The following is an 18,470-nucleotide window of genomic DNA, read 5'->3' as shown; positions in this document are numbered from 1 at the left end:
ACCCCACACACAGAGCGGGCCACACGCTGGACCTAATAATTACCAATATTCCAAACGTGTCGGCAGATACACCGCTACCTTTAATATGGTCAGACCATTTTCTGATACCATTCCTAATCAAAGTAACAGTTGATAAACCTGTGTCAAGCAAGTGCTCCTTCATGAAAAGACAATGGAGCAAACTAGTCCCCGATATCATGGGTCCAGCTCTTGCTCAGAACCCTCCGACCCTCACCTCCAATGTGGAGACGGATGCCCGGCTACTTAATGACTGGATTGGCAATATGGTATCATCCATTGCCCCGGCGACGGCCGCTACATCTAAACGAGACTCTCCATCTGCTCCTTGGTTCTCTCAGGAGCTCAGACTACAAAAATCGGATTGCAAAAAACTGGAGCGCTTATGGAGGAAAAACTATGAACCTCTACAGAAGACCTATTATAAGGAAGCATCCAAAAAATTGCGCAGAGCTATTAGAAAAGCAAAAAAACAGTTCTATGCGAACTCTATTGAGCAAGCTGAACACCCAAGTAGGGAAACCTTCAAAATAGTACAGTCTTTCTTTAAACCTATGAGTGTTGAGAGGGATGTCCTTCCATCGGTCTCATTCTATAATAGCATCTCTGACTTCTTTGACTCAAAAATAAAGAAAGTCTATGAGTCCTTTGGCCCAGAGAAGATCACGGAAAAAAACAATCTTGCTGGCATTACACCGGACCGCGCTATCTTGACACAATTTGCTCCGATAGACTTGAGTACAGTTAAGCTAGAACTCAGCCGATGCAAATCGGGCTCGCCGGACGACCCATGCCCTCCCCAACTTTGGAGTCGCATAGCCGACTTCGTGGCCCCCACTATTCAGCATATATGGAATTTGTCCATCTCTTCTGGGACATTCCCGAATATCTGGAAACATGCTACTCTACTACCCTTAAAGAAAAAAACAAACGGGGACCCCAAGGACCTCAACAATCTTCGCCCGATCTCCCTCCTGGCAGCACCAGGCAAAATGCTTGAGAAAGTTAATCAGCGCCAATTGAATCAATTTATTGAGCAAAATAAAATATTACACGAGACACAATCAGGCTTTAGACCCGGCTTTAGCACTGAAACAGCACTAATTGAGGTGGCCGAGTCAGTGAGGTGGTCGATGGATTCGGGAGACTCAGCTATATTGGTGCTCCTGGATCTGTCGGCCGCCTTTGATACGGTCGACCACAATATTCTGCTGCTACGACTGGCGAAGCTGGGCATCCAGAGCCAGGCTCTGGAGTGGATACAATCATACTTGACTCAAAGAACTCAGAAGGTGGCACTAAAGAATGTCTCTTCCTCTCCTAAAACCCTCAGTTGTGGTGTCCCCCAGGGCTCGGCCTTGAGCCCACTCCTATTTAATGTTTACCTTGCTCCACTCTTCACGCTAATTGCCAACTGGGGGGTCAAGGCAATTTCATACGCCGATGACACCCAGTTGGTGTTCCCATATTCAGAAGTGTCAGAGGCATCCTTTCTGAGTTTGAAAGGGTGCCTACAAGACGTGGCTTGCTGGATGAACACCAATAAACTAAAACTCAATGCCAGCAAGACAGAGGTGATCTTTTTTGGCAAAAGCCCCCCTCCACCATCTGAGCTATGGTGGCCGGCAGAGATGGGACATGCCCCCTCGCCCAGTCATTCAGCAAGAAATCTTGGAGTCCGGTGGGACGACAAGCTGTCCTTTACTTCACATATCCAGCAAGTGGCAGGCTGCTGTATGAGCAAACTGAGAAATCTTCGAAAGATTCTCCGACTTTTACCAGCTAGTTGCCGAAAAACTGTAATCCATGCCACAGTTACATCAAGGCTGGATTACGCCAATGGCTTGTATCTGGGCTTACCAAAGTATCTTATACGACAACTCCAAATGGTCCAAAATGCGGCTGCGAGACTTTTAATGAGGATTCCTTACAAGCACTCTATCTCTCCGCATCTCCTTTCCCTTCACTGGTTGCCAGTGGCAAGCAGAATAAAATTTAAAGCACTCGCCTTGGCTTATAGATCTCTGTTCGGCAACTGCCCAAATTACCTGAAAGCCAGACTACCAAGATACACCCAAACCCGGACCCTTAGATCCAACAACAGTGTACGCATTGCAGCCCCTAGAGCTAAAAGAGCCAGGCTAGGTGGACGCACCTTCTCGGCCAATGTGGCGTCATTATGGAACTCGCTACCCCCTGCTCTCCAACAGGCCCCATCCGAAGCATGTTTCAAGCGTTTACTGAAAACCTGGTTGTTCGCCCAACCACACTAGACACCATGATAGATCCCAGCTCTCTGCCTAAACGGGCACAACACTGTTACTATAGCACCGGGACACCTCCTTGTGAGGTAGCTGTTCGCGCTCTACAAAACTCTGTATTATTATTGTATTATTAAAAGTCAAAAGTACTCACAGGAACAAAGTATGTGGTTGGAAACCTCTGGACTGCAGAGCGAAACATAAAGTGCCTAGAAAAGGGGGAGGAACAATAAAATATAAAGAGAGATTATTTGATCTTGCATTTTTCATAGTTTCAAAGTGTTTTTTGAAATTATTCCAAACTGTTTTAGTCATAGCAAAAGTATGTGAAATTAAGTGGGTGACTAGTAAATTTAGTTCTTTGAGAGTAGCGGTTTCATTTCTGTCTCCTCTTACAGTTAAAGTACCTGAAAAGAATTTACACTGTGTCAGTAAAATTCTTCTGAATGCCTCAGCATAGCCTGTAGGTAAGAAGCGCAATCTATAGTACCTGACCTAGAAAGACTTAGGGGCATATGTAGGTAATCTCCATTTTGCGATTCTGAAATAGCGATTTTTAAGGAATCGGTATTTGAGAATCGCAAAATGGAATGTAGGTAATAATTCACAATTGTTTTGCGATTACCTAATATTCCTTAATTGCGATTAGCAAATTGCGAATCGCAATTAAGGAATGAGTATCCCATTCATTCCTATGGGCCAACAGGCCCATAGGAATGAAGGGGGATACATTCTCAAATTGCGATTTTCTATGAGAAAATCGCAATTTGGGAATCGCAATTCCAAGGGTGCCAGGGTGTCCAAAAGACACCTGTTGCACCCCTGGAATGTGCCTGTAAGTACATGTGGCGCACAGACATGCCCTTAGCACTTTGAATTTTTTTTTAAAATGCATTTTTAAAGGAAATCGCAAAATACCATCTACTTGGAGCAGGTGGTATTTTGTGATTCCTTAAGCCTGAATCACATTTTTTAATTGACTCCTACAAAGCATTTAAGGAATCGCAAAATTGAGATTCCTTAAATGCTTGAGCAAAATAAGGAATCGCAATTTTTGCGATTCCTTATTTTGCTAATATGCACCTACATAGCAAAACGCCGTTTGCGATGTGCAAACGCCGAAATTCGCCGAATTTCGGCGTTTGTGAATCGCAAACGGCTACCAACATATGCCCCTAAAGGTAAATATACCCTTGCAGATGCATGAAAAAACAGAATCTGCGAGTCCATGACGATCCATTTCGACGTTGATTCGCTGATGTGAAGAAACTCCTATTAACACTGAAGGCAAAAAACCCATCTGTCAAAAGATGGATAACATTGCACAGATCAATATGTCAGCACATCGATTTTACAAATGGGCAAAGTGTAATTTGTCACTAAGAATCAGGAGCACAACTAGACCCGAACTTTGGAAGGGAGGCTACTACTAAACTGTGGTGGTGGGGCTACCATTAGGCACACTGGGGACAGAGACAGAAGTAAAATATTCATTTGGAAGGCCAATAGTTCTGGTTTAATGTGCTAATGCATGGAAAATGCATATGTGCCTGCCAGTTCTTTCCTGCTTTAGCACATTAAAGCCACATCTTTTGTCTTCTCCTCTACATTCCCCTTAAACACAGAGCACTGCTGGAGCACAGAGAATGTTCACCAGACCTGCAAGCTTTGGAAGTCTTCACATTGTTTGGTACCAAGCGAGTCCTATGCATGTCTGATGCACAGAAAAGAAAGCACTGAAGGCTTACTGGAAAAGTGTATTTTTTGATTAACAGTAGCATGAACTACTTAATGATAAAATGCTTCCAGGGAACAAGAAGTTGTGTGTGGAGCGAATCTCCCAATGTGCCCAAGAAAGTGCGCACACAGACATTGAGAAGTAGACTTGGGTGTGAAGAATAAACCGGGATAAAGAAAACCTTCGAGGACTTCTATCTGGCGGTGACAAAATGAGGGGGGCTCCCCAACATCTCAAAAGGAAGGGGTATTCACATAGAATAATAAGCTGGGTACCTGGTCACAATGTACAAGCATGCATGTGTTGGTATTGTATAGCATGGATCTAGCCCGAGAGGAACAGTGCATTGCACATTTTGGGAGGTGATGGAAAATGATACAAGATTGTATTAATCAAGTGGTGGCTTAAATCGTTTTGCTACACACACACGAGCATCTCACACATTTAAGTTTTAGGCACATTTTGATTAAGTGATTTCCCACACTTCCTTCCTTAGTTGATGTAATACAACTTTCAAAAAAGCTTCAAACGTTTGATTTCACCACTCTTTGGTAACACTCATGTTCTGTTGATGTTTCAACATAGCCATTGGACTGCATTCCTCATGCTGTCTAATGAGTAGACCGAAAGCACATTATTTTGGTATTTATTTGTTATACACGTATAGCACCTAATTGAGTTGCCTCTTGTTGAAAGTTGAGGTTTATTTATTTTCATATACACACTGGTTTAAAGATGAGTACATACAGAGCATGCATAATGGTTAACTGTGTAATCTGGTCCAACATTATCACTGAGGGTTTCTGGTGATATATTTTGCCCCGTAGTTTGTAAATGTCACCAGCAGCCTGGCAATGATAAGGTTCCCATTGTGTATTTTTTATATTACAAAGTGTTTTATTCAAAGTGCATCTAACAATGGGCATTGCCTGGAATACAAATGTTGAGGTTTTGTTTATCTGTCACAAATAAATTCTTGATAAAAATAATAGACAATGGTGAGATCGGTGGATTTATGTGAATTTGTGGCTGCAGCCATTACAGCATAGTTATGGATTTACTGAATTTGACACAAATGTCTAAAATATGCAGAATTCATCAACATTGTTGCTTCTAGGTCAAACAGATGAAAATAATGCTGCCAGACAAAGTGCCACATAATGTGCATTTTTGCTGGACAATATAAAGATAACCTTGGCCCTCCTACCTGGACAATGTAAACTCTCTGCACAGTGGTTTGGGGACTACCCTTAAGTTGACAAGATTTGTATTTCATACATAACCGTAAAGTTATTGTAATTGAGTTGCTCTGATAAGCAGTGAGTTTTTTGTTGATCCCATCATATAGGGGGTTGTACGGCTTTACAACGCGTGCTTTTACACCGCGTGCCGTTACAATGCAGTTTTTTCATCGCAAGTCGTTACCACGACTTGCGTTGGAGGGGTGCGGACTTAGGAATTTTTTAAATTACTATTCTAACACCTGCCTGCGTACAGTAGGGAAGGTGTTGGATAGTAAATTAAAAAATTCCTTGTCCTGCAGCGCCCTCCAGCGCAAGTCATGGTAATGACTTGCGTTGAAAAAAAACGCGTTGTAACGGCACGCGGTGTAACAACCGCATTGTAAAGGCTGTTCCCCGATATAGGGTGTTCCAGTTGTCCGGTTTGCTTGTGACCAGGACGTGCATGACGGTTTCCCTGGTGCAGACTGGGAGCCATTTGAAAATCTTCCTCAGCATCTTCATGGTATGGAAGCATACGGCAGTGAATGTACTGAGTCGGTGGCCATGTTGACTTCTTGGTGTGGGTGTCGGTCCTAGTTCTGCTGACCACCAGGTGGAGAGGTGGGGCATCAATGGTGATGTGCTCTTCTCAAAGGTCACGATTTTCGTCTTGGTAGTGTACAGCTTTATACATTGGGTAATTTCAGTCATGCAGGCATTGAACTTGAGCCGGGTACTTGGCACGAGACTGCAAGGTCGATAGTCTCCAAGAGATAGTATGCAAGCAATTTCCAGTACATTCTTGTCCCCCTCAGCAGCTGGGTGCAGCTTCTCTGCCATACTGGAATGCTATCTTTAGTTTTAGAAGGATGCAACAAACTAGTGTTCATTTGTGTGATCAATGTGTATCCCACCATCGTGGTGTTACAAAGTTACTTTATAATTGCATGTAATGACTGGAGGCAAGCTTGTATGTGCAGTGGACAGGATAGATAGTTCAGGCATTAGGAGAGTGGTGTTACTGATCATTTCAAAAGGAGCTAATGCCACAACCTAACTGGTGGTCACTGGTGCCCTTCTCCTATCCTTTTTCTGTGTTCTGTCACTGTATTTCAATTGAAGTCATAAAAGTTAATCTCATTATTCCCCAGGAGGATAATAATGAATAGAAATGTTACACAGAAGTGTCATTAAAAAATTGTTGGAGGCATGGACAGAGCACAGACAAGATGGTGCTATCTCTTAGTGCTCTCAGCCATATTTGTCCTAATCCACTGCAAATAGCACCACAAGAGAATCAACTGTACTTTTAGCAGTGTGACCCACGTAGTATATGGTTTAGTCTCATGCCTGTATGGCAGAGGATGTGCATGCTGTGTTTCTGCACTGAAATGTAGAGGAATATAAAGAAGATTGATAAATAGCAGTGGGCGTTGTTCTGTCTACCATCCTCACATAATTTGTTCCAGTTTCAGGTTTATCGTGTCCATTCTCCTCTTCTACTGATGGTAAGCATTTGTTTCTGCAGGTTGTGATTCTTCATCATCAGTTTAGGAGGAGCCACATATTCAGGCCTTACTGAATTCAGGTAGTCTTTGATGTTTCTTGACTATGACTTGAGAGCATTTCAAAGCTTTGCTGCTTTTCTGAATAGGTAAAGGCAAGCTTATATCAGCGGTTTTATACCAGAGAATTTGTTTAGGTACAATAAGCAATAGCAACTATTTGCTGCCTTAAAGGCTTTCATTAATAATCAAGCTTAGCAAGCACTCTTCCAAGATTTTAAGAGGTTTGTGATGAGCTAACCACCCTTTTCACCACAAAGAGTGAAAACATATACAACAGCACTACAGGTAATGACGTTTCTGAAGATCCACTTATACATGCACTAGATGAAGAATGGATTGGCTCTCTTTTGGAAACTTTTTCTCCTACCTCTGCAGAAGAAATTGAGACCTTGATTCAAATGGTCAAATCAGGTTCATTGAACGACTGATGACCAGGGAAAGTATTAGATATTCTTGCCCATGTTTATCGGGAAGAGTGGCCAGTGTATTTTATACAAGTGTGGCCACCAAGGGGATTGCTGATGTTTGGAAATATGGAGTAGTTTGGCCACTGATTAAGAAACCTAGTATCAACCCCATGGTCTGAACTACTATCACCATACTACTCTTCTTCCTGCTTTGGAGAAATATTTGGGGAATTTGTGGTCTAGGCAGTTTATCAATTATCTTGAGGTGGGTAATGGTCTCGGACACTGGCAGTTAAGTTTCTATCCAGGGCACAACTTTGTTATCACTTTAGTTGACCTAGAAGGCTATGGAGGAGGGATATGTGGTAAGAGTAATCCTGTTGGATCTCTAAACCACATTTGTTAAAATTACTGCTGCTGCAATGATGATAATACTAAGGTCCTCATTAAAAGTTGCCCGGGTAATTGTGAAATACCACCACACATGCAATTATGGACTTTGGGACAGATATCAGCAGGCCAAACATGCAGATATTTATTAGGGGAAAACAGCCTATATTTACTGGAACATGCAGGTATTGGTGCAGAGGCACCAAGATACCTATGTTATTGCCCACAAGTTGTAATTAGCTGGTATTGAGTGCATCTCATAAATTCCATCTCAGTGGAGTCGGATTGTATCAGGTGTGATAAATATCACACCATTTGTTAGGCTGCTTATAATGTGGGCCATAGACACGAGAGGGCTTGTCTTAAAGCGATTTACGTCATTCCTGTCAGGAAGATCTCAGTCTTTAAGTCTTCCCTCTTTGAGGAGAGGAAAATGGAAGGTGCTTAGTGAGGTGTCCTAGGGTTCATCTTCACTGTTATCTCTGATATTATTTAATATCTCTGTTTGGCCACTTTCATCTTTGCTTAGGTCTTTTGCCTGTGGGTTTTGTCATATATTGAGGATGCATAGCTTACTGTTAGGCTGGCCATGCTAGCTGCCATGTTAGCTGCCATATTAGCCATATTAGCTGTAAACACTAGGCAGTGCCTGGAATGAGTTAACTAGTGGATGGGGCATAACTTTCTAGAATGTAATGCACATAAGACAGTGCTCCTGATCCTAAAAAATCACTAGATATGCTGAGACAATAATCTCTGGTCGATATTCATTGATCCTCCCTGCTTACCTGTGGTGAATATTGACAAAGGAGCCTCTCTAAAACTCCTACATATGTCTGTGGTGTCCACATGTTTGCACTCGTTGTGGTTCTTGAGAAAAATCCTGTCTTTTCTCCTAAGTGAGATGCATAGTGTAATGATCGGAACATGTATTCTAACTAGACTTCACTGATGTCACAGCCACTATTTGAACATGCCTGATTAACTTATAAACTTTTTATTTTTTTATTTTTTTTTAATAACGTTATTTTCAGGTTTTTTCAATGAGAAAAACAGGTAGGTGCATTTATGTATACACAACACAGCTCATAGGCATCAATTCGTACATGTAGCCGGGCACATCAACATGGTAAGAAAAACATATCAATGTAATCTCCCAATCAGCACAAAAGACCTTCCCCCTTAGGTTTCGGGCCGTTCAGATATGTGAATGCCACAAGGCAACAAATCTAACCAGCAACACAAATGTTCAGTTTAGTCCATTATAGAATTAAGAATTCACACATGCTTAAAGAGGCCTTAGGTAAAAAGCGAGTAATCCAATCAGTTCGAGCCCTTCAGGTCAACTCATCTAGCCTGTATTATATCATCGAGCAGCCACTTCTCAATCTTGTACTCAGATCCTAACTTCGCTGTACCATATCTCTTACGAGGACGTGTTGTGAACTATTACATGGAGGCATTATGATCGTGATTCGTGTGGTGTCTCTGCGTTACTAGGGTCATCTCTCTCTAGTAGATAGCACTGCAGTGGAGCCCAGATATCAGCCGGCCTTGAAGAAACTGGCAATAGTTCAGCATAGGTAGCAATCTGTTCCTGACAATATGTAAGATCTTGTAGCCAAGTCTTAAATTTGGGGGCTCTACCTCTTCCCCACCTACACGCCACTCTCCTTTTAGCCACAAGGAACGCTAGTGCAATGAATTTACGGTGTGTTGCCTGTATTGGTTCTATGTATCCCAACAGGGCAAGGACTGGGGAGGGTTCCACTACTGTATTTACCATCTTGGATATCGCTCCAAACACCTGGCGCCAATAAGTCTGCACACCCTCACACTCCCACGCCAAATGCAAGAAGTCGGCCCCAGGAGCGTGAAATCTGTCACAGGTGTTATTGTCACGCAGGTGAAACCTGTGCATGCGGACAGGAGTGTAATATAGCCTGTGTATAAATTTGTAGTGTATTATTCTAAATTTGCTGCTCGGCGAGACGCGTTCAGTTTGTTGTAAGCAGAATTCCCATTGCTTATCTGTGAGCTCAGCACCCAATTCGTGTTCCCATTTTGCCTTAGCTGCAAGTGGCTGCCTGTCTTTCAACATGTGTACTGTCCGGTAAATTGTCAACACTAGTTTTTTAGGAATTTCATTCTGAAGTATACAGTGTAGTGGCGCAAAGACTTCAGGTTCATTAGGAAAATCGGGTGTAATTGATTTCAGTCCTTGACGCAGTCGAATGTAAAGGAAGGTGTCGAGAGGAGACGGGCGTGAGCCAGAGCAAAAATGGTCTAATGCACGGAATGTCCCTGCATGATATAAGTCCCCCCATGTTGCGATATGGAAGCGTTTAGCGAGTTTGTGGAAGATTATCTCCTGTAGCAGGGGCATGTCTGGGTGATAGGTGAGCGGTAATAAAGGTGAATATATCATAGCTGCGTCTAGCATGGCTCCTAAGCGAGCCCACGCATTGACAGTGCTCATCACCGTCGACGGCGTCCGATCTCTCCCTTGGGAAGGGGTGTATAATGCTCCTTGTATTGGGATTGGATGAGCAAGCCAGTGTTCTGCTGCTACCTGTGGCATATACCGAGGCTGGTATATCCAGAAATAGGCATAGTGTGCTCGAGCAGAGTAATAATAAATTTCAAAATCTGGAATACCAAATCCGCCTTGATTGTACGGCCGAATGAGGGTATCCCACTTTAAGCGCGCAGTCTTTCCTCTCCACACCAACCGAGTGAGTTCTGACCGAAGTTGTTGGAAGAAGTACCATCCAGGATAGAACGGTACATTCAGGAAAAGGTAAAGCAATTGTGGTAAAATCACCATTTTTATTAAAGATGCTCTGCCAGCCATCGACAGCGGTAGTGTGATCCACCTTGGGATATTATCAGTTATACGGGACATGGTCGTGCCATAGTTTATCCGAAGTAATTAATCTCTGTCCTTTGCCATGCGAATACCCAAGTATTTAAAATCCTCCTCACACCAGGCAATGGGGTAATCCAAAGCAAATTTCAACGTGGATGTTGTCAGGGGAAATAGACACGACTTACTCCAGTTAATCTGGATGCCAGAGAGTTTGCCAAATCGAACAAACTCTCTGAGGATGGGGTTCCAGTTGTGGCTGGGATCGCGAATATATAAGGTGATATCATCCGCATACAGTGATATCAAAATCTGTCGCTGGTTACATTGTAACGCTTTATCTTTATGATGTTGTCGCAGCTTCGCAGCCAAGGGCTCAGTGGCAATTGCAAAGAGTAGGGGCGACAAGGGGCAGCCCTGTCTCGTGCCTCTTGTGATGGGAAATTCTGGGGATAGTCTCCCATTAACAGTTACTTTAGCTACTGGTGACGTATAGAGCAGTTTAATCCAGGACAAGAATAGGGTCGGGAAGCCCATGCGTTCCATTACCTTGAACACATAGTCCCATTCTAGGGAATCGAAGGCCTTGGTGGCATCTAAGAATATAGCAGCCATAGGTAAGTCTTCGTGGACATTATTCATAATCGTAAAAAAAGTATGTGTATTATGAGATGTTGCCCTGCCGGGGACAAAACCCGATTGGTCTGGTAAAATCAGATTAGGGAGAAGCAGGTTGATACGTGTAGCAATAAGTTTGGCTAGTATCTTCACGTCACAGTTTAACAGCGACAGGGGCCTGTATGAGTCCCAACTACATGCCGGTTTCCCTGGTTTTAGCAAGGATGTGATAAGCGCAATGCGCATGGAAGGGGGAAGATGTCCTACCTCCAGTGCGTCTTCATATACTTCCCGCAATATCGGGGCCATGAAGTCAATGTAAGTTTTATAAAATTCCACTGGGATTCCATCTAATCCAGTGGCCTTACCTGATTGCATATGCATTATAGCATCGCGCACTTCGTCCAATTCAAACGGAGCATTTAAAAAAGACCTCTGTGCATCACTTAGCCAACCTAAGGATACATCCTCCAAATAGTCTTGCAAATTTAGCTCATCAGCTCTCGTGGTAGTGTATAAAGCGGTATAATGTGTAACAATAGCATTAAGAATTTGTGCCGTGTCTCTATATACCAGCTCATCCGAACCTTCAATTTCCAGTATAGTGTTTGGTTGCCGCATCAATCTGACCGTCGCAGCAAGTGCTTTCCCAGGCCTTTCACCTTCGCCGTATCGGCGAGCAGTCCAATGCCGCCCTCTAAACTTGGCCTCTCTATTAGCCTCCTCAGTGTATTCTGTGAGTTTTTCCTATATGTGCGATAATGTTAGTCTATCTGGACAATTTTCCAGGGAGCCCTCTAGTGCCTTAAGTTCCGCTTCTAGGCTATTCAATCTTGTCAGTATGCTTTTAAGGACTCCTGACCCTTTTGCAATGCATATCCCTTTTAGTGTTACCTTAAAGGCGTCCCAAATAGTTTCAACATCGTTTACGGAATCCTTATTGCGTGCAAAGAATTCTAAAGTCTCTTCCCTCAACTCATCCTGAAAGACAGCATCTAGAAGCATTGTAGGTTGCAGACGCCAGGCAGACCTCGGCGGACCAAGGTCCTCCGCCCTCAATGTGATCTTCACAGGTGAATGGTCAGAGTAAGTCCTAGCTAAGTGTTGTGCCCCTATGAGCGCATGGCAGAGTTGCGGAGTTATGAACACGTAATCAAGCCTTGCCCAAGATTGTGCCTGTGTAGTGAAGTGGGTGCCCTCCCGCGTAGTGGTGTGGAGGTGTCACCATGTATAAATCAGGTTATATTCTGTAATCACCGCATGCAGTGCAGTCCTCGCTCTAGTGTAGTGATGAGGGGCTGGGTGTGACCTATTGATGGTTGGTACGTGTGCTACATTAAAATCTCCGCCCCATATTATGTGATCAGGGCCCGTGCCTATAACAGTGGCCCATAGCTCAGTAAAGAATTGAGTGTCATCGATATTGGGACCATAGCAACACACCATAGTGACCGCCACATGCCCCAACCTTCTCCATACCACACAGTATCGTCCCTGAGTGTCTTGCTTATCACCTACCAAGGTAAACGGCGTGCCCTTTTTAATAAGAATCGCCGTTCCTCTAGCATATGTAGAGTAAGAGGAAAAGACCGCATTAGTCTACCACCTGCAGGCAAAGGTGTGTCCAGTGCGATGTTTGAAATGGGTTTCTTGTAAGAAAGCGATATGTATAGCATGACGGTCTAGATATGACAATACTTGTCGTCTTTTCCGCGGGTCACTGAGCCCCCGTACATTCCACGTGATAAGGTTTAAGTCAGTTAGTGCCATGTGTAGTTTGATTTACATTGGTATCGTTGCCCCCGTGTCTTACTCAGGTAGGCAAACCATCCGACAGTGTTGTGATATGTAATGTCTATTGGTTGTATATTGCCGGACTGATTGTGTCTCGGCATCCATGAATCGCAGCAATTGCAGTGGTATCCGACTGTCCAGTGTGTGTGTCTCAAATGCACCGTTTTAACAATCCCTCCCCTCCCTCCTCTCCTCAGTCGTTCCCAAATTACTCCCCAACCATGAGCAGTCCAAGTCTGATCATAACCATCTTGTAGAGCTGCTGTAAAATTTCCCGTAACAGCATGCATTACATTGGTTCTCGAATTGCCCCTTTCCCCACCCCCCTCCCACTAAAGCTTCCCAAACTTGCCAGAATACCCTTCCTGACCCCCTCCCACAACATTCGTTAAGCCCCCCAGTAACATCAGTACTTCAAACGTAAACATTGGGGAATTCCCGCTGGGGGACATCTAGAGGTGCACTTATCCCACTCCCTTCACCTTTGCCCTACACCCTGATCGACCCTGGGGTGGGCTTAATCAAGGGAGGGACGTGGTGCCTGGAATACGTTACCACCAACAGTCCAATACCCGTCCATGGTATCTCGGTCATACAGCATCAGTCCTCAACGATACGGGCACCTCCAGTTCTGTATGTGCAGTGTCTTAGTCTGGAAATCGATGCAAAGTGGCATCGACCAGTATTTCAGTGTTCGTCATCCCTTTCCGGTTCGTCCTCTGACTGTGCCCCATCACGATCTCCATTCCCACGGCGCGCTCGAAGCAAATTTTTCAAAAAGTCATTTACTTGTTGCTGGTTGGTAAAGAATTGTTGCTTCCCCTGATGTGTCACGCGCAGCTTCGCGGGATACAATAAAGCGTAGTCGATCTGCACCGCCCGTAGCTTTTTCTTTACTTCCAGAAATTTACGTCACTGTTCTTGCACCATTGGTGTAAAATCTGGGTAAATTGAGAAGGGCACACCTTCATAAGACAGATTTTGGTTGGTGCGTGCTGCTCTTAGTGCCATATCTCGGTCCTGGTAGTTGAGAAGTCTCGCAATGATGGGCCTCAGCGGGGCCCCAGGTTTAGGCCGGGGTCCAAGAGAGCGATGTGCCCTTTCCACTATAAATTGCTTGGAAAATACTTCAGACTCAATCGCAGAAAGGAGTAGCTTTTCGACATAATCTTCCATGTGCCCCGTGTTTGTGGATTCTGGTACGCCCGTGACGCGTATATGATTATGCCTGCTGCGGGCCTCCAAATCCTTGTTCTTCGCGCGAAGAATATTGTCGATACGTGCAAGTTGTGTGGTATGAGAAGCAGTGGTGTCATCATTGTCAGAGATCCTTCGCTCGGTCGCCTTGATTCTCTCGTCATGAAGATCCAATTTATGCGCAATCGCATAAATTTCTGGAGGACATACGATCCACCTTGTCCACAACAGTAGCGAAGCCCTGTCTCATCTCCTGCACCATCTGCTGTAAGTCCATACTGGAAGAGCTGGGCCCTGTCCCTGTTACTTTCGGACTACCGGATCCTCCAGCTTCCGGTGCCGGCTTCAGCCCTTTTTTTGTAGACGGGGCTTCAAAGGTGAGCTTTGACTGACGATTGTCCGGTTTGCCCATGGTTGGGTTAGTACTAGAGCCCGCAGCGTTCAGCTTTGTACGGCTGGTATACTTTCTCAGGGTAGGGCTGGAGCCTTGTGTCATAGGCCCTGTGTCGTCCGTCCGCCAGGCATTTGTGACTCAGAAACGTAAGTGATGGCGTAGTCAGCCAGACTCGAGAGATCCGCAGTATGCTGGGGTAAACTGCAGTCTTGTTGAACAATGGGCCAGAGCGTTCGGGGCCCTTGCACCAGCGCTGCTTTCTATATGGCTTCGCGTTGTGCTGCAGACCTGCACTTGAGGTAGAGCTACCTTCCCAAGTTTTGCGGACCGTTGTCTTCAGTGCTATCAGTACCCCAGTGGTGGTGTAGGTATCGCTAGCTGTGTACATCGTCGTACTTCATGTCTGATGTAGCGTGCCAGGCAGTGGGCTCTCCTGCATATTCGTGTCCGAAAGAGCTGTGGACTCCTGTCGTTATCCGATGCCTCTTCCCTGCGCAGCCTCTCAGTCAATGGCAATGGTAGGCACGGCCTGGCCTCATAGTGTTACGAAGTGTTGCTGTCTGGTCCAGCAAAGGAGTAGCACTCTGTATTCTTGTTTCGCTCGTCCCAGCTGCGAATACAATGTCCAGGGTCCGTCACAGTGCTGTCCGCTCATTTCATAACTCCCCCTGTGTGGTTGTTGTCGTTCTCTCCAGGGGGGGGGTATCAGCAGGGTTCGATGCAGGCCCTTAGGGATGTCCCGGACGTGTAGGCCAGTCGGTCAGCCGACGCCGGCTTAGGCCTGTATACGTGTGTCGTCGCTACGCGAGGCGGGACCGCCTCCGGTCTGTTGCTTGCGTGCTGTGCTGCGGCCTTTCATACCGCAATCCCCGCAGGGCACTCCGCTGCAGGGTCCGGTAGCACCAACAGTGTACTTTTAACCAGGGTAGTGGAGGGTAGTGGATTTGCCCCAGGAGTCTCTTTCAAGGCCGTTCGGGTCCCAATATCACCCACATCCAGGCGGCATCATCACAGCCGGCGACCGGCCTACCATCACGCCGTGTAGCCAGCAGTTGAGTTCCCGTGGGCCGCCTTGTTCACCAGCCAGTTGCGGGGGGGGGTGGCGTAGGATACCTCACCTCGTACCCGCACTGCGACCAATGCTCCCAGCTGCGATCAGTGTCCTGCACTCCTCTGTGATCGCTTCATCGGTCGGGCCAGGCAGTGTCCCCGTAGCGGTTGGTGCCGGCTCTCGTTATTCCCAGCCTGGAACCTGGAGCGCTGGTATTCCACCGCATCAGAAAGGGGGTGGTGATGGACAGAGCATCTGAGTTAAACAGAACACTCATACCCAGTCAAAAGATCAGGGCTTGATCCATCACCGTTTTTTAGCTCACTGCACCATCCCAGTTAAGAACCTGGCTATATGCAAATTAGTCTGACCCTGGCCCAGTGCATCATGGGAACAGGGCAGACCAAACTACCAAGCCAATTCTTTACTGGAAAGGAAACAAGCTTCCGGGGACCGGTTTCTGGCATGACAGCCGTCTTCCGCCCGGCTTGCTTGAATCCTGATGGTGCAGTGAGCAAGGGACTCACATCTGAGCATACCCTGCCACTCCTATAGTGGCCAAAACGATTCAGAAAGGGGGTGGTGATGGACAGAGCATCTGAGTTAAACAGAACACTCATACCCAGCCAAAAGATCAGGGCTTGATCCATCACCGTTTTTTAGCTCACTGCACCATCCCAGTTCAGAACCTGGCTATATGCAAATTAGTCTGACCCTGGCCCAGTGCATCATGGGAACAGGGCAGACCAAACTACCAAGCCAATTCTTTACTGGAAAGGAAGCAAGCTTCCGGGGACCGGTTTCTGGCATTACAGCCGTCTTCGGCCCGGCTTGCTTGAATCCTGATGGTGCAGTGAGCAAGGGACTCACATCTGAGCATACCCTGCCACTCCTATAGTGGCCAAAACGATTCAGAAAGGGGGTGGTGATGGACATAGGAATCTGAGTTAAACAGAACACTCATACCCAGTCAAAAGATCAGGGCTTGATCCATCACCGTTTTTTAGCTCACTGCACCATCCCAGTTCAGAACCTGGCTATATGCAAATTAGTCTGACCCTGGCCCAGTGCATCATGGGAACAGGGCAGACCAAACTACCAAGCCAATTCTTTACTGGAAAGGAAACAAGCTTCCGGGGACCGGTTTCTGGCATTACAGCCGTCTTCGGCCCGGCTTGCTTGAATCCTGATGGTGCAGTGAGCAAGGGACTCACATCTGAGCATACCCTGCCACTCCTATAGTGGCCAAAACGATTCAGAAAGGGGGTGGTGATGGACAGAGCATCTGAGTTAAACAGAACACTCATACCCAGTCAAAAGATCAGGGCTTGATCCATCACCGTTTTTTAGCTCACTGCACCATCCCAGTTCAGAACCTGGCTATATGCAAATTAGTCTGACCCTGGCCCGGTGCATCATGGGAACAGGGCAGACCAAACTACCAAGCCAATTCTTTACTGGAAAGGAAACAAGCTTCCGGGGACCGGTTTCTGGCATTACAGCCGTCTTCGGCCCGGCTTGCTTGAATCCTGATGGTGCAGTGAGCAAGGGACTCACATCTGAGCATACCCTGCCACTCCTATAGTGGCCAAAACGATTCAGAAAGGGGGTGGTGATGGACAGAGCATCTGAGTTAAACAGAACACTCATACCCAGTCAAAAGATCAGGGCTTGATCCATCACCGTTTTTTAGCTCACTGCACCATCCCAGTTCAGAACCTGGTCAGGTCCTGAACTGGGATGGTGCAGTCAGCTAAAAAACGGTGATGGATCAAGCCCTGATCTTTAGACTGGGTATGAGTGTTCTGTTTAACTCAGATGTTCTGTCCATCACCACCCCCTTTTCTGAATCGTTTTGGCCACTATAGGAGTGGCAGGGTATGCTCAGACATGAGTCCCTTGCTCACTGCACCATCAGGATTCAAGCAAGCCGGGCCGAAGACGGCTGCAATGCCAGAAACTGGTCCCCGGAAGCTTGTTTCCTTTCCAGTAAAGAATTGGCTTGGTAGTTTGGTCTGCCCTGTTCCCATGATGCACTGGGCCAGGGACAGACTAATTTGCATGTAGCCAGGTTCTGAACTGGGATGGTGCAGTGAGCTAAAAAACGGTGATGGATCAAGCCCTGATCTTTTGACTGTGTATGAGTGTTCTGTTTAACTCAGATGCTCTGTCCATCACCACCCCCTTTTCTGAATCGGTATTCCACCGCAGGCAGCTTAGTCTCTTCGGGGATGTCCGCTACAGCAGGCGGTTCCCTCCCAACTCGCCTCAGCGGCACATGAGTCCCAGCGCCACGACCGGGTGGCAGCGCAGAGTTGCGCGAGGCAGTCCCTGCCCGAGGCCTGTGCACCTCGTGGGAAGCCTCGGGCTAGCGTAGTCTCCGGCTCCCAGTCCGCTGTTGTTACGGGCCCCAGGTCATCTGCGGTCAACTCTTTGTCGGCCTCTCACGTCGTCCCGGCTGGTCGGAGAGCCTCCAAAATTTCGTCGAGTGTGGGACGCAATGTCTTCTTCACTCCTGCTTGTTTATTCCGGGTTTGGCGTTGGTTTTACAGGATAATTAAAGGATTTATGGTCCAGGCTTGCAGGAGCCTCACTCACGTGCGGCCATCTGCATGCGCGCCCTCTAGTGCCCCCCCCTAATTAACTTATAAAGTTGCTTCAAAAGCTCCCAAACTGTGCAGTAAGAGTTGCGTATAATCTTCAGAAATCTGACCATGTGTCAGCATCCAGGCAAGCCTTGTCCAGGCTGGCTGTAGAGCAATGGATTCAGTTTAAAGCCTTCTGTATCACCCAAAGAGAAGACTTGCCCATGTGGATCCAAAATTCACACAATAAGACCAAAAGTTATGTTGGGTTCTAAAATCAAACAGACTCCCACATTTGCAAACATCAAAGAAAACACATCAAAACACTTGATCCCTGGCGGACCCATCTATTATTCATAC

At 46.1% G+C, this 18,470-nt stretch overlaps 1 protein-coding gene across 2 annotated transcripts in view; it reads right to left on the bottom strand.

Annotated features, from left to right (window-relative positions):
* The window catches only part of STPG4 (sperm-tail PG-rich repeat containing 4), a 349,889-nt gene that overhangs the window by 66,470 nt on the left and 264,949 nt on the right, over window positions 1–18,470 (bottom strand). For both annotated transcript variants that reach the window (XM_078647099.1, XM_078647098.1), the window contains exon 6: window positions 2,434–2,488. In XM_078647099.1, coding sequence (XP_078503225.1) covers window positions 2,434–2,488 — 55 coding nt within the window. The remainder of the gene's footprint in view (window positions 1–2,433; window positions 2,489–18,470) is intronic.

This window comes from Lissotriton helveticus, chromosome 6 (genome assembly GCF_964261635.1).
Source record: "Lissotriton helveticus chromosome 6, aLisHel1.1, whole genome shotgun sequence".
NCBI lineage: Eukaryota > Metazoa > Chordata > Amphibia > Caudata > Salamandridae > Lissotriton > Lissotriton helveticus.
The sequence above is the reverse complement of the archived record's forward strand: the minus strand, read 5'-3'. Positions and strand labels throughout refer to the sequence as shown.